The sequence below is a fragment of the Diuraphis noxia genome, unplaced genomic scaffold (assembly GCF_037042655.1).
Source record: "Diuraphis noxia isolate RWA-SAM2 unplaced genomic scaffold, SU_Dnox_SAM2 contig0004, whole genome shotgun sequence".
Classification (NCBI taxonomy): domain Eukaryota; kingdom Metazoa; phylum Arthropoda; class Insecta; order Hemiptera; family Aphididae; genus Diuraphis; species Diuraphis noxia.
In genome coordinates this window covers 32,188,429-32,206,136 of record NW_028301714.1, presented here as the reverse complement: position 1 = coordinate 32,206,136, position 17,708 = coordinate 32,188,429, and the positions used below count along the sequence as shown (strand labels likewise).

General features: G+C 30.6%; 2 protein-coding genes across 3 annotated transcripts; one reads left to right on the top strand and one right to left on the bottom strand.

Moving 5' to 3' along the window:
* The first annotated feature begins 3,036 nt into the window (after positions 1–3,036).
* l(3)80Fg (dnaJ homolog subfamily C member 16 l(3)80Fg) lies at positions 3,037–7,887 on the top strand. The gene is made up of 12 exons (XM_015521504.2): positions 3,037–3,344; positions 3,428–3,494; positions 3,579–3,739; positions 3,810–3,943; positions 4,020–4,166; positions 4,230–4,413; positions 4,497–5,031; positions 5,098–5,357; positions 5,418–5,645; positions 5,715–5,922; positions 6,882–7,025; positions 7,474–7,887. The coding sequence occupies exons 1-12, from the start codon at positions 3,196–3,198 to the stop codon at positions 7,594–7,596; spliced, it is 2,340 nt and encodes a 779-aa protein (XP_015376990.2). The 5' UTR covers positions 3,037–3,195; the 3' UTR covers positions 7,597–7,887.
* On the bottom strand, positions 7,888–17,574 carry RpL18 (ribosomal protein L18). Of its 2 annotated transcripts, none has more exons than XM_089226108.1 (5): positions 17,567–17,574; positions 10,927–11,014; positions 10,640–10,846; positions 10,458–10,581; positions 7,888–8,111 (listed from the first exon to the last, which is right to left on the bottom strand). In XM_089226108.1, coding segments are annotated over exons 1-5 (567 nt in total). In that variant the 5' UTR covers positions 17,569–17,574; the 3' UTR covers positions 7,888–7,965. The 2 variants fall into 2 exon arrangements, with proteins under 2 accessions (XP_089082234.1, XP_015376992.1); XM_015521506.2 differs by lacking the exon at positions 17,567–17,574 and adding an exon at positions 11,091–11,241 and having other exon boundaries at positions 10,927–11,013.
* Between the last annotated feature and the right edge of the window lie 134 nt (positions 17,575–17,708).

Sequence of the window (17,708 nt, the reverse complement as noted above, 5' to 3'; positions counted from 1 at the left end):
TGAAAATTTAATACAAGGCTCCTATCATATTTTTACAATAGCAGTTGAAAAATAAAAGAAATATATATGAATAATTTTTTTTTTAAAGCATTCAAAGTTTGAATTTTCAATTTTGACAAAATACATAAAAATCACGAAAATTCGCAAATTATTTTAAACTAGATATTCATAAAGTATTTTCCTTTTATATCTAAGATTTGAAAATTTAATACAAGGTTCCTAAAATATTTTTACAATAGCAGTTGAAAAATAAAAGAAATTTTTTTTACAAGCATTTAAATTTAAATTTTGACAACATACGTAAAAATCATGAAAATTCTCAAATTATTTTAAGCTAGAAATTCATAAAAATTTTTTAATAATCTATAATATATCCTAGACAGATAAACCGTCTCCGTTCAGAATCGTTTTTCGTATACAATAATGATACCTATCATTGCATTCAAATTTAACCAAATCTTAGTCAGAGGTCAAACCCCCCCCCCCCACGTACAGCAGAGAGATACCCACTTGCCAGCTTTTTTTCTTTTTTTCATCAATAATTGATTAAATTTGCAAGAATAAAACCGCCGAGCGCTGCTAGTCAGACGGCCGATATTTTTATTATTCCCAATTGAAAATAATAACGTTTTATGCTTGCAAACTACAGTTCAGTCTTGTAAAATAGTTAAGTATTCGAATAAATGTAATAATATGAATATGTATTCAAATACTTTTTTTATATTCTGAACGGAGCGATGAATGTAGGTATTGACTTTACAATGATGTGTGTTTTTTATTTTTATTTTTTTGTGTTTGTTATCACGTTTTAGGATAGTAAAAATGCTTAGATTTTTAACAGTATCTTTTCTGATAGGAAAGTGAGAATCTGTATGGTACTTTGGGGGGTCAAAAGTAAAAGTAAAAGTAATTTCCCAGTAGTTTTCAAAAGCGCCGTGAAAAACAAATGAAAAATTAAGGAAAAAACGGGAATTTTTACGGAAACCCGATTTTGGTCAAAATCGATTTCGGTTTTTGGTGTTATTCTAAAAAAAATGTCCGTAGATACATGAAATTTTCACTGGTTGTTTATATTGACACTTTCTATATTTGATACAATTTTCAAAATATTTTGACTTGTTTTGAGCTGCTTACGGATATACTTAGTTTCCAACTTTATTAGGTTTTTTTTTTTTTAATGTCAATAAAACTTTATTTGTTGTGTAAAAAAGCTTGAAAATTTAATACGATGCTTCTTATATATTGTTACAATAGTGGTTGAAAAATATTAAAAATCCTTAGCCACAGTTTTTTATTATAACCATTTAAAGTTCAAATCTTGACAAAATACGGAAAAAACACGAAAATCAGCAAATTATTTTGAGTTAGAAATTCATAAAAAATTTTATTTTTGAATCTATGATTTGAAAATTTAATATAAGATACTTCATAAGTATGCCTAATTTTATAAAAAAAAAAATCTCTACCGGAAAGCCGAAAGACAAATTAAATTTTTATGAGCATTTGAAGTTTATATTTTGTATCTTGTGTATTGTAATAACATGATTAACATGATTTTGGTTTAATAAAACATTTAATCTCAAGTAATGTGTTATGTATTATAATTTTGGTTAACGTAGAAAGTATATTTAATGTTAATAAGCTTTTCTAATTCATAGAAACGTGTGTTGGGGGGGGCGTACCCCTCAAGTTAATAATTGTCATAAAAAATCCTATCCCTCCCCATGACAAAAACCTAAATACGCCACTGATGGTACATAATAAATAGTAAGTCATGCTACAACATTGTAAAATGTAGCCCTCCTATCGAACGACGCTCTCCTAATAGTCCTAATGGAAGAATAACCGTGCGCTTTTTGTAGGGCCCACAGATTAAGATTAAAGGCGCGTTTACACGGTGACGGTGACAGTTGATGTTTCAATGTTAAAGAACTGTCATGGCAGTACTGTCACACTATCTAACGCGGCTAGATAGTAGACAGTACTGTCGCCGTGTAAACCCCCCTTAAGATATACAGGACTGGACACGAGATTAATTTTGTAACCACAATACTGTGCAACAGGCGAAGTTGAGGAGGATATTTTCCTTTTTGCATTACAATTACAATTTACAAGCGCCGTCTCTTAAGGGATACTTCGGGAACTAATTAATATTTGATTATGTGATGATGTGATCTAGTTTCAAAAATATCCACTAAAACGGCGCTAGTAATGCAAAAAAGAAAATATCCCCTCGTGCTCCGCCTGTTGTACTCAGTGCTGAATCCAGGTATATTTCAAGGAGGGCGAACGCTCCCCCTGAAATTTCTTTCGCCCCCTGACAAATACAATTTTCTGACTTTCAACAAAATGCACTTATTTATTAAATGCACAATACTAATTTAAATATAAATAATTAATAGGTTTCTAATTTATTTTGTAATTTTTTCAATATTTATAATTTCTGAATTGTAATAAATTATAATAATACAATTTGTAATATGTGACGACTTTAGATTAACCTTAGATTGATTTAAAAATAAAAAAAAAAAATTTGTTTTGTAGTTTTATATAAATTTGAAATGTCTAAATTATAAATTGTAATAAGAATAACTACTAAACTACCAATTAATAGATATAATTCATAATACTAAAATTTACGTATCACCATTCACCAATGAAAAAAAAAGTGAGCCCCCCTAGAAAAATTGTCTGGATTCAACACTGGTTGTACACTTGTACTGCATTTCGTGTTCAACCCCCCACACCCTCCAACCATGACATGTCTGTATATTATCTTAGTTCGCGGGCCGGCCACTACATAGAGACATAGAGTACATAATTATTAATTACTCTATGGGCCACTATTATCATTATAGGAGTTAGGTCTCCTTATCTCTAGTCTTCAGGATTATGATATTATCATATTATATCACAGAATTTTGTCATGTTATCTGTACCTGTATCCGTATCAGTTTGACCTTATCTATAAATGTAACATAATCTGATCCAACCAGTGTGGTCTGCTCTAAAATTATTGAATTTTTATCAATAACTTTTTATATTATATTATACTGCCGAGTACTTCAATTTAAAAAAAAAAAATGTATTCGCATTTTCGCAATGTAATGAGACAGTTTTGAGTATCAACTATCAAGTATTCAAGTCACAAATGTGCAAAATGTCGTGAATCGGATCCGTGCACTACACTCAAAAATGAAATGGCGGCTGATTTCTACTGTGCTATTCGCAATCGTTCTGACGGTACAACCCGCCACCCGAGATCCGTACGCCATTCTTGGCATATCTAAGACCGCATCATTGACTGACGTTAAAAATGCTTATCGAAATCTGGTGAAGAAATGGTATGCTTCTTCAATAAATGTTTACAAATTACAGTAGCTTATATGGATATATTTATAAATCATTTAATTTTATGTTTTATTAGGCATCCGGATAAGAGTAATCATCCAGAAGCTGAGACCAAATTTATTGAAATAACAACAGCTTATGAAGTACAAGAATCATTTTTATTATAACTTTCATTTAATTAATATAAGTACAATATTGTACACTGTATTATGCTTGTTTTATTTTAGGCATTGATGAACAGATACAAACCAGATAGTTATGCTGCACCTACAAACAGTTTTTCCAGCAGCTTCAATCAATTTTTCGATTTTGACATGGACAACTTTTTTGACAATGTGCATCATCGTTTTACTTTTGAATTCTTTAGAAAATTACAAATAAATTTAGAGTAAGTTTTTATATAATTAATGTTATTTGTCATGTAAATATGTAATAATTTTATTTTTTTATAATTTCAGTGAATTTAATTCATTAATGCTAACAAAAAAAAGTAAAAAGCTTACTTTAATACTGTTTTATTCTGAATTTTCTCTTGCTTTTCTTAAAGCACAATCTGTTCTTAAAAAGGTTATTGAAGATATCATACCAATCGGTATGTTAACTTGTCTTAATAGAGTCATAAATAATGAAAATAACAATTAAATTAAATTATTTTTTTTAATCTCTAGGAGTAGATTTTAAAACAATGAACAAAGACATGGAACCTTCAGCATTTTGGAGAGCTAAAGGAGTGTTTATCCCTCATTTAGTATCAATCATAGATTCAAATATCATAGTTTATCAAGATTCTTTTCAGAGTGCCGATAATATCATAAGTATGTTTTAAAAATATAATTATATCTGTATACGCACGTTAATTGATGATCTTTTTTATTTAGACTTTATAAGAAAGAGTTTGCCAGTCAACCTTATACCTGAATTCAATGATGATTCTATTGATACATTCTTGAATACATGGTCAACAGATAATCATGTACGGGCATTAGTTATGCAACCTGGGTCTCCTTTGAGGATACGTTATGCTTTAATTGCGCTTGAGTATCGTAACCATTTTAATTTTGGGTAATTTTTTGGTTTATTATTTACAATACTATCGATTATTTATCTATTGTATTAAACTGGAATTAATTGATTACATTTTTTAGGTACATGAATATTGGGCTGTTCGAGTGTCAATCAACACGAGACCTATATAAAGTACCACATGATAAGGATACTTTATTAATATTGAAAGAAAATGTTAAACATCCAGCTGCACATCTCTCAATGGCATATATACCAATGGTTGGTCTACGTGACCTAATGGAGAGCAATAAATATTTGACTTTACCAAGGCTGTCTTCTCAAGATGTTTTTGATACTCTTTGCCCAGTTGGTCAGAAACATTTTTGTCTGGTATTAGTGTCTCGTAACTCTCCTAATCATGATGCTCATCGACAATCTATCAGGCGTTTCGCTCAAGAAGCGCGTTCTATTTATCCTGATGTGCGACTAGCATTTATGTACGTGTTTAGAGAAAGACAGCCACATTTCATTAATTCATTAATACAGGGCAGGGAAAGTCCAAGTGAACCATTACTTCATATAGTCTTGTTGACTAGGCTCAATAAAATCATGGTCAGTTATAAATGGCTTTTGGGAGATGACTATAACGATTGGACCAACTATGATTTAACAAAAGTAATACATATCAGTTGAGAAATAGCATTTTTAACAATTTACTAATATAAGCATATTATTTATCAGGAGAAACTGACTGGAGTGTTGAATGCATTGCTTGGTAGTAAAGCTATGTGGACACTCAGTAATGAAGCTCATATTGGCGTTGTGTTAGACGAACATGGCCAGAGCTTATTAGTGCGCATTGCTGCAAGAGCTCAACAGCATATCATAACTCTGTTTTACACTATGATCGATATGACCATAAACCATGGGTTATTCTTTATATACATTGTGTTTTTAATGATTGGAACAATGGTGGTCATGTATTTTATATACATTTTAGTGTATGTCTAAAAATATTTTGTACCTTTTGCACATATTTTAATTTGTTTAAATTATTTTAGGGAAAACGAGATAAAAGAAATCAATAAAAAAGTAGATAAAACTAAAACAAAACCATCTCAAATAAACAAACAACGTGAACTCAAACTTCATGAATTGAGAGCAGAAACTTATAATGGACTAGTACGACTTATCAAACCAGGGTGTCGCACTATTATACTATTGATAGACAACAGCACTGCTCTTTTACTGGCTCGACAATTTTACCATACTGTTTGGCCATACAGAAAGTTAGCCTTACATATTTCTAATTATGAGAAATAACTATTTGATACAAATTTTTATATTTGGTGTTTAAGGAATAAGTCATTAATGTTTGGATATTTAAATCTTGATCGTTCTCCATCGAGAGACTGGTACTGCGAATTATTATCATTAAGCCTTACTGACACAAACAAAAGCATACACATTAATACACGAAATTGTGTGGGTACAGTGTTATCGTTGTGTTCTTTGAAAAAATATTTCTGCATGTACCATGCTAAACACCCAGAATCTTCACGACATGTGAGTACAAGTTGGTTTTTTATGATATAGTAAATTCCTATCTCATAATATGTTTGTTAAAATAAGCCACCTTATGTTACTAATATTCAATAATGCTATTAGTTAAATACGTTTGCAGTATACATATCTTCCTATTTTACAGGAAATATCACCTTGTCACAGGATGAAACCAATTTATAATAATTATTATCAGAGCATATAAACTCGTTCAAGTCACTTTTTTTAAATATAATTACAATTTTATAGGGTTTGTTGTTATCTAAATTAATAGTTTTAATTCAATTTAAATGTTATAATGACAGAATTATTATTTATTTATTAAAAGTTTTTCTTAGATCTTACAGCATCATCTATATAAGTAATAGAAAATGTTTTTTTATTTGGTAACTAATTTGCGATAAACAATTTTAGTAGTTTCATTCAATATATAAATCTAATGCCAATTTCTAAAAATTCATACTAATCATAGTCCAACAAATAATATGCAAAGGACTATTAGCTCGCAATTTACTCATTGGTCAATAATTATACATTCACATCAAATATCCATAAGAATACATGTACACTTTGTTTTAGACTAAAACCTAAACTCAATAGATTGATTATTCAATTGATTTTGTTATATAGGCAAGCAACTATTAGCAAATACAATTCTTAAATGTCAGTCTACCACGCATATAATCTTCTTGATGATATTTATAATAGGTTTTAACTTTGAAAATTTCTTTGTTATAGATATCAGGTAGTTGTGTGTTATTTTAGTTTATCACCTAATTAGAAGGTACCTAGGTTTATTTGAAATCTTGAAACAATGAACAAATTTCTAAAAACATGGTTTTTTAGTCCGAGCTCTTGGTTATTATGTTAAGCGATTGTTCAAGTAACCAGGCATAATGGATAACATCTCTAACAAACTGATTGTCAAATCGGTTTAAATTTATCCAAATATTTGGTTACAGAAAAATGATAAGTGGAGAAGAGTTGGCATGAGACCACCAAAAAATGGTGGAGAATTTTGGGGTTTCAACGAAGAGTCCGATGATGACAATTACAGTTTTGATGAGGATGAAGAAAATACCGCCGGTTTTAAACCTATTTTAAAGGCAAGAAAAAAACTACGTTATTCTAACCCTATATTAAATAAATAACTCATCACAAAGTTCAAATAAGTAATAACATCGGGTGTTTATCTATTTATCGCTACATTAGATTTGACTTGCTAGTGATGTATGGTAACAGGATATATTATATTTTCCATCTCTTCAACCAAAATGTACCACTAGTTTAGTCCAAATTAAAAAACAATTGCATTTGATTTTGCATGTTGATAGAGTCTCTAACTCAGTGTTTCTCATCCGTTTTACTGTGGCAACATTCTTATAAATACATATTATTTTATAAACTCACAATAAATATACATTAATTAATAATTTTAATATATTTAAATCAGACACAACCCTAGATATTAAGTTGGTATCTCCCAGGTTGAGAAACACACAATGCTCTAATACTGTTTTGATTTTATAATTTACTAAAATGTATGTGTAATAGGACAAAGAAGAAGAAATCCGAACTGAGCATTTGCTAGATGGGTTACCTATGTGGCTTGATAGGTTGTTTGAAGGCAGTACGACAAGATACCAAATTAATTATTGGCCAGATTTCAAGGTATAAAAATGGAAGATTAAGAAATATTCTCACAAAATTCATTTTTAAGTATTTTACTAATTTGTATTAATATAATTATGGTTTTACCATATTCTAGTCTTAAAAAGCATTCGTTGCAATAATGCTCGCTTGCATAAGTTTGTTTTTAAGCTTATTGGTTGTTTCTATTTATTTTATTTATATTATATTTTATTGTGGTTTTCTCATTTTTTGTCAATTCTTTAAACCACCTTAAGAATTAAAATACTTAATTTTTGTTTGTGACTATTTTAAAAATTAAAAAATATTTCAAGTGTATTTATTGACAACAGTTCCCTTTATTTTCACACAAATAATATAATAAAAGATTTATTATTAAGTAAAAATAGAAGATGTTTATTTCTTGAAACCACATCCACGTCTCCTACCACGAGCTCGTTCAAACTTACGTCCCTTGGAGCGCACATATGGCTTAGTGTGACTATGGGGTACACCTGGAGCTGGACCAAAGTGTCTGCATGATTCACGTGATTTGCGTTTACCTAAACAACAATATATTTGTTTATAATACAAATATGACAATTACATAAATTAATAGTTAAAATATGTTAACAATTTAATTAAAGTGTTACAACAGGACACTTGAAAATTGTGGTCCGAATTGCACTATTTAATCATAGTTGTGAAAATAACAACATTAACATCGTGTGAAAGTTATAAATTAATTTGGAAAAGGCAATTGTGTGATAAACAACAAAGAATGTTACACATATATTATTTTATATAATTCAAAATATGCTTGCTTGATTCACTGAATTTAGATTATACTTCACAATGGTAAATTTATTTTCTATATTTTAAGGGACAGTGTATTATAATGATGTTTATATGTATCTATTAAGTTTATTCAAATCTTACTATCTTATGTTTATTACTAAGAGTTCACATGTAAGTTATTAGCTAAACAAGGTTTGATTAATTACCATATTGTAGCATGACAAAAATAGACTAAGGGCCTAGAAGAGGTTAAAAAGATTTTAAAAGTTTACGTAAATGTTTCATAAAAACTAACAGTAAATAAATATATATATTTTTTTTAAACTAATATGGCTGAATTGAATTCTTGCATAGCAATTTATTAGTTAAGAATTAAATAAATAAAAATATTTGTGAAACAAATTTAAGTCCATTGGAATAACATTTTTTATAAACAGAATAAAATTAAAATACCTTTAATCATGAATAGGCAAAATTGCAATAATATCATATAAGCAAATAAAAGAAAAAAAAAGGTAAATGTTGATAATATGGAACCAAAGGGTGACTTACTTCCAAGGATTAACTTAAGAATAGTTAACAATTCATGTGAACTAAATAAATCACTTGGACCAATTTTAACATTTATTATAACCAGGGCTCAGGACTTATATAGCACTTAAAATCATTAAAATAAGCTCTTAGGCCGGCCGCACACCAAAAGAGCAAAACTGCTTAAAGCAGACTGAAACAGCTTTATTATGACTAATTAAAAATAGAACACATGTAATTCAGTGAAACCCGCACACTGATAAGTCATAGTCAAAACAAAACATTTTTGCTCTTCAGTCAATTCTAGTCATGACTAATCGTGTTTTATCGAAATAGAACATGCTCTATTTCGTTAGTCAAAACAAAACAATTTTTATTAGTCAAACCGCCAGTTTGACCGTTATCAGATGGTTAATTATAGTTGGATACCACAGACGTTGCAGAACGATCGTTCATTAATATAATTAATTACAATTCATAATTAATAATAATAAATGATTACTGTTTTTATATATTAGGTAATATATAAATTTTAAAATTTTTTTATACGTTATACATTTTGTATACCTATATAAAGGTAATTATAAACATATTCCACATATTTCATTCTCTTCGATATTTAACAACAAAGACCACAAAATAGGAACAATAACTTCTTCTTCGTCGGAAGACATGTTGGTGACTGAAATACTATACTACAATTTTACGACTAACGATGAATTACACAGTTTTGCTCTTTTGGTGTGCGACCGACCAAAACAAATTGTTTTTAGTTGTCTTTAGACAAAAATGACTAGCGATGACTAAAACAGTTTTGCTCTTTTGGTGTGCGGCCGGCCTTAAAAACATCATTATAAGCATTTAAAAACTTAAATTTTTGCAAAAATATTTATCAAAAAACTAAAAACTAAAAAATCAAAAAAAATAAATCTTTATATTTATATTATAAAATATATTTAACTTCACTTTCAATAGTTTAAGGATTTTCTGAAAAATCAAATGTAAACGATATTTATAATGTTAGAAAACATTATAAAAACGTAGAAATACTGGTCAAATAAGCAAAAATAATCAGTAAAACTGGAAATAAGCATTTTTTGAAAAATTGCTGAAACACGCGAAAAAAATCACTTTCAAACTTCATAATTAAACGTATTATAACATGGCATACACTTCTATAGCACTATGCTACATCTTAAGTCAATCAATAAAAATAAGCAAATGCTTTAAGTCCGAGCCCTGATTATAACAAACCTAAACCAGCTAAATAAATTTTAGTTGCGCAATATGAAATTAGATTATACTTATTCCATATTTCAAACATATTATATACCTATTATGTTCAATAGCTTATCATTCATTAAATTGGTAAAATATTTGTTAAAATTTATTCTAAGAAATAATGTTATTTGAGCATTAGTAATTTCGTTATAATAAACACTACAAATGAGTTAACCCGAATCACAGTTTTAAATTCTAATACCACTTCTAAATTATAGAATACAAGTAGTGTCATTAATATTTTAAAATTATATTACAATCATCAATAAGACTGATTATTAGTTAAAGTAAACTCTCACCTTGCAATAAAACAGTATTCTTGCCAGTTGGCGCCTTTAATGCTAGTTGATCAAAAGTAAGAATTTCTCCACCAGCTTTCAAGATGCGAGCTCTAGCTCCTGAAGTTACACGCAGTGCACAAACCTGCAAACAAAACTATTAAGCCAACTCTCGATGGTAGGGTAAAATGCAAGAAACGTACTGTGAGCTTGGGCACTTTGAACAACCTCTTGTCATCAACAACAGTACCAACGACAACTGCAATACGCTTTTCGTCAGCGATCTTGGTCATGTACTTAGAGACTGCGCTCAAAGATATCGGCGGACGGTTGATACGAGACATGAACAGACGTCTCAATACAACTTTGTTGAAATGGGAGCGGGTACGGCGAGCCAAGAAACGGTACAACTACATTACATAGAAAGATTAATGATAAAATAATGTGTAAACGGATAGCAAACAGTGTGTTGAATGAAAATCATACTTACTTTAACCAACAGCAACAAATAGACATCTTTGGACTTGGGTGCAGTCCGTTTGGCCTTATGACCGCGTCTGTGGTCGATGTCGATACCCTAAAGAATAAAATGTTAATTTTGAATATACCTATTAAACCACTTAAAACGTGGATCGAAACAGATGAAAATCTTACCATTTTATATTTTCAAAGTCTCGTTCTGGTCGATATTGACGTAAAGAGTTCAAGAAAGACACACAGCATACGCGAGTGCCCGGATAAACAGTGATGAGCAGTGTTGCCAACAAGACACAAGCACCGCATCATTTATGTTTATCATTTACTGTGATAACGCTCATTCAGGATACACTGTGTCCAGAAGTTATGATACAATAACACAAAATGCTAAATATACACAATATACGTATTACCTGGTTTGATTGGTATTTGGTGCTAAATAAGTGCTTAAATTTAAATATATTATAGGTAACATTACTTCAGCTTATAATATAATAAAAAATAATGGAATAGTACGCAGTGCATAGAGTAACTATGATTATAATAATAACTATAACTATTACTCTATGATGCAGTGACCCCGACTACCAAGATTTGAAACGGATCGATGATGGTTCTGATCGGGGGAGGGGGGGAAGAGATTAAAAAATCAAGTAGCTATAGCAATGATTTTTCTTCTTCTTTATCTCCACCTTGACCACCTTCACCTTCCTCACAGCTATTTGTGGTCAGCTACCTTTGTCCTACACCTCCATCGGCTCCATCACTTTTCACAATTTTCCACATTACCTATGCACACACCAAGTCACCAACTACAGCTCTCGTAGCATTCTTAATAGTATCCATATCCATCCATCTCTATTAACTCTATTTCGGTCGTCCTCTTCCTCTTTTCCCTTCAACGTTCATTTTATATAATTTCTCTTACTGTTTTTATTTCTTCTCACCCCATCACATGCTCAAACCATCTCGATCTATTTTCTCTCGTCTTGTCCACTATCGACGCTGCACCAATACTACCTCTCATATATTTGTTCCTTATATTTTATCTTCTCTTGTCATTCCACTCATCCGACTATGGCGTCTATACATTCTCATTTCCATGACATACACTGTTTTATACTTCTGTCAACAAAGTCAAAGTAATAATTTATTATTAGTATAATAATAAAGAAATATAAGAATATACAAATATTATCTATGATTATTAGCCGAACTTGTAGCTATAATTATTAAGATCTAAATACGTCAAACCCCAGTACGGCCGTCGGCCAGTACGCAGAGAGGCAACCATCTGAACCATTTCCCTTATTTGGATGGATAGGTGAATTGATAATATTCGTATGATGAGCAATGGTTAGGTTAAAATTCGAGAAAAACAAAAAAAAAAAATGACAGATAAACGGGAATTAGTTAACTAGTCAATTAGTTAACTTTTTATAAATTTTTAAAATTTAATATATTTTTAGTTGAATTAATTTGGAACGTAACTTTTTAGATTCTAAACGAAGTGATGAATGTATTGATTTTACAATGATGTGTGTTTTTTTTTTTGTGTGTGTGTCAGTGTACAGCATAACTAGTCGAAATAATGCTTCAATTATTTCAAACTTTGGGGGTGGTTTCCGATGTAAAAGTGAATATCCTTGGTGCATTATAAGGGTCAAAAGTTAACATTTTCCAACAGTTTTCAAAAAAATCGAGAAAAACAAAAAAAAAGTGACAGATAAACGGGGAGCGCGTATAGTAGCCGAAAATATTACAAGTAAATTAGCAGAACCTTATTTTAGCCGGCAAATATTACAGCCGACAGTATTTCAGCCGAAACCTATTAAAGCCGAATTTATACCGATGACCGTTATAATAATCAATATTTTTAAATTCATTACATAGTGATACTGCGATAACCAATATTATATATTATTTTAAATACATTATACCCTAGAACAAATTATACATAATATATTAATTAGTAGGGATATGTATAATAATATTTGATTGTAGGTAGGTATAATATAATTAGATATAAATATATTATGTTCAACACTTCAACAACCTTTTTGAAAATAAAAACGCTGCACTGGCGTTATTAATAATACTTAATGGAAGTACTAACAATTAAAATGACCACACAGAAAACTGACATTTTTTTTATCAACTATCAAGAACAAATTAAGGAATACTTATAAGTTATAATACAAATTACAGAGCAAAAAAAGGTTTATTTTGTAGGTATATAATTGTTGCTAAAACTAGACAGCTCTAAAAGCTTACGAGTTAAGACTAACAATGCTCCAAAGCGTGCATGGTCCTCTACGCTTGCATTTATTTAAACTATAAGTTATATAAGTATAGTAATATGCTATATAAATATAATATAATATAATATAATATCAATCTCTGTCAATAAATTGTAGGTAGGTTCTGAGGCAGGGATCCAAAAATTCACCTTTGCAAAAATATATTGTTTTCAATTTTTAATCAATAATATCTGTCCTTATATTTTACTTGAATGTACTTATCTATAGTTTTTCTAATTCGTTTATTTTAGAATAATCAATATTGGTTTACTCTCTATCTCTATCACAAGTTTGCTCAAAAGAGCTTTTATACTCATAAACATTGTATAAATGATTTGTATTGATAATTAATTTGAAAAAAAAAATTGTTTTTTTCTTGAAAAAATTAACACAAAGTGTTAATAAGCTGGTAAGAAACAGCAATATTTAATTTTTGTTTTTTGTTAACTTGAGCATTTATATATATGCAAATGGAGAATTTTAAATGTAACTGCCAGTTGAATAAAATATGCCACCCAAAATTATTATTTTCAATAATAATAAAGAATAAAAAGGTTAAATATGTATAATTAATGCAAAGCTATACTGTTAGTATTTCTTGTCTGTAACTTTTATGCCTAACTGCAAAGTGCAAATCATATATGTATAATGTATATAATATACCTAAATAGTATAAATTATATGTCTATGTTGCAGACATATTAATATTTTAAATAATTGTTTGGTATGCTATCAACACCAAAAAAAATATAATTCACGTGGGCCCATGATAAAAAAAATCGGTTCACTATACTATAAGAGCGTAACCGCCACAAGTTCTGATTGTATAGTCTTAACAACATAAGTCATACAATACAACAGAAAGATCTGACAGATGAAATAACTTATGTTCTGATCAATATTTTTAAACTTTTTACACGTATTATAGGTAAAGTTTAATAACATATTTTCAGAATTATAAATTTAAAAAAAGTTCTATGATAAGTGCAGGCGCAGCATCAACAAATTATAGAAAAAAAAATATTAATTAGCACAAAAGTTATTTCATTTATCACATTTTTCTATTATACTCTGTTCAGTCCATTGGGTAAATCTTTAATGATCCACTGATGTGATATAAATTTATTATATGATTCGCCACCACTATACTCGTCAGAGCAGTAGGCAGTAGCACTTTTTTGTACTAAAACATCCTTTTGTACTTGGCTAGTTTCCATATACGAATTATGTATTTATGTTATAGCCTTCTCAAGTTCTAAAAAGTTGGGAGTTCTTTTTTATTCTTCTAAAAATTTGGCTTGCTATTAGAAACTAGCTTTCGAACATAGTGCTCTTCCATGACTGTTTTAGTAGGTACTTGATGATAATTTGTAAAATATGGAAACTAGCCAAGTCAGACCTTAGGCTTCAAAACATTATCCTAAGTGGCTAAGTGATAAGAAGAAATTATATTTCATGTTGTTATAAATAAATGTCAGGACTGACCATTGAACTTGGCATCCATTTAGATCGTTGAAGTCAACAACCAAAGCATATATTACATAATTGAACTTGGCTATCATTTTATATTTTTACATATTTGTTTTGTTGGGTACATAAATACATGATACATATATAATATACATATTACATAATAATATAATATCATAGATAATAATTAATAACTAATTATTACAATTTGTAGGTTAGTTGTAGGAATTTCGGTAGACGGCAATTACACTCGTCGTCTGTCTACATTACGTACATCATCGGATTGGCGGCCTTCGATGTCGATCAGTTATTAATAAGTTATAACATACTGTCATACTCACTTCGAAACTGCATTATCATACATTTTATTGGTGATTTTACTGTATCCATTAATTTACAAACCATGGGAGAAGGGAAACTTTTTAATAACTAATAATTTATTTTAATTCTTTGAAATGTTGTTAGTAATACACTAATACATTTGTAGGTCAGATAATTAATTTTTTGTACCTACTATTTCGGGGGGTGTTTAAACTCCTAACCCCCCTGCGTTCGCCCCTGTTGTGGCATGATATACTACTAAGTTTTCCATAAGTTTTGTTTCAAATAGTTGTAGAGAAAATTTGAAGCGTCATTATAGGAAAAATGTTTTAAGCGTTTGAGTTTTAAATTTTTATGAAATCGCGTAATGATAACGATTTATTCTCAAACCAGGTATATGTATATCTATGATAATATAAGGTATTATGAATTATGATAACTACATGCAATGTTTTTGGAAAAATTGATTAACCATGCCATATGCAAAATGCGTCCTAATTGAAAAATAAAATATTTGTTTCAAAATAGAATAATATATGACAATATTTAAATATAATATAGGTATCTTAGACTGACAAATCATCTCCTTTCAGAATCGTTTTTCGTATATACAATGATACCTATCATTGCATTCAAATTTAACCTACCCTTGTCAGAGGTCCACCCCACCCCCTAATGTACAGCAGAGCAACATCCACTTATCCGCTTTTTTTTTTTTATTCTTGAAAAATATTTGCCTTTCGGCGCCAATCCCCCCTTCTTTATTATTTCTAATGATTAAACACTTGTACACTAAATTAACAATTTTCGCAATTGTTCGGCGTCATCACAGTGGAAATTAGTTTGACTCTGTTTGACAACACTTTTTTTACATATACGACAATTTGCACTTAGACCATGGTTTGGATATTCTGCGGTCCAACGTCGTCATCGTCACGCAAAAAGTAACGTATAACAATTTTACGTTACTCGCAATAATAGTCGGGCGTGTGACTGATTATGTCAGCGGTCGGACGTCGTCATGATCACGCGAAAAGTAACCTATAACAAATTCTTATTAACTGCATTAGTACGGCGTTTACCACATGGTTTGGATTTTCAGCAGTTTGACGTCTTCATCGTCACACGAAGAGTAACGTACAAAAAATACACGTTACTCGGTTACTCGCAATAGTTCGGCGTCAACAGCATGGTTTGGATTGTCAGTTGTCCGACGTCATCATTGTCTCGCGAAATGAAACGTATAACAAATTAGGGTTACTCACGATAGTTCGGCGTATACGCGGTGTGTTTTATTATGTCAGTTGTCCGACGTCGTCATCGTCATGCAAAAAGTAATGTAAATCAATTTCGCGTTACTCTCAATAGTTTGGCGTGCGAGGTGTGATTGATGATGTCAGCAGTCCGACCTCGTCATGTTTACATGAAAAGTAACTTATAACAAATTTTCATTATTGGCAATAGTACGGCGTCAAACGCATGGTTTAGATTTTCAGCAGTTCGACGTCTTCGTCGTCACACGAAAAGTAACGTACAACAATTTCGCATTACTCGCAATAGTTCGGCATGCGAGATGTGATTGATTATGTCAGCGGTCGAACGCTGTTATGGTCACTCGATATGTAACCTGCTATAACAAATTGGCGTTACCCACAATAGTTAAGCTTTGCGGTGTGTTTAATTGTGTCAGTGTCAGCGGTTCGACGTCGTCATCGTCACATAAAAATTAATGAACAACAATATTTCGCGTTACTCCAACAGTTCATCGTGCAAGGCGTGATTGATTACATTAGCGGTCCGACGTCGTCGTCGTCACGCGAAAAGTAACGTTCAACAAACCCGCATTACTCACAATAGTTCGGCGTGTGAGGTGTGATCGATTATGTCAGCGGTGTTGTAACGTGTCCGCTTCAGCACTCGAATTTGTATTGGAGGTATAATAAAGATACACAGATTTACATTATCGCATAAAATATTTTTATTAATAACCAACGGCTAATCTCTATATTACAAGTACGTAGTCGTCTCGTCTCTAGAAATCGACTCCCCGACTTACTCTATGACTTTCCTATTTATGCTACGTGGAGTCCTATTGTAATCATGACGTCCGTCTAATCAAAGGTGTATGCTATTTCCAGTTTTCACCTTTGATCTACGCTAACGCTTTCCTATAATCTGGTTATTTCAAAGTCGATGAATGTCAGTGAATATAAATACAAAACTATATCAATTATTTTAAATATTAACAATAATGAGGATCATTACAGCGGTCAGACGCTGTATGGTCACGCTATATGTAACCTACAACAAATTCGTTGTACGTTACCGCAGTTCACGTGGCCATAACAACGTCCGACCGCTGACATAATCAGTCTCGCCTCCAGTGCAGTAGCTAGAAATAGATGGGCCCCAGTGCAAATTAAATTTGTGGCCCCTTTTAAGGCGCACATTGGGTGTGAATGTAGGGGGTGCTGATATAATTGATGGTACACAGATTTGTGGGAGGCTTATAGCCCCCACAGTCCACAACCCCACTAATAATAGATAAACTGCATTGCAATAATTTTAAATTTTCACTTATTTATATTCTTACTTTTTAATTATAATACAAATGTCAAATATAATCAATTACAATTTTAATTAATTTTCCTTCAATTCTTTGTATAGACAAATTAATAACTAATAATAAAGTTGAAATTGTATA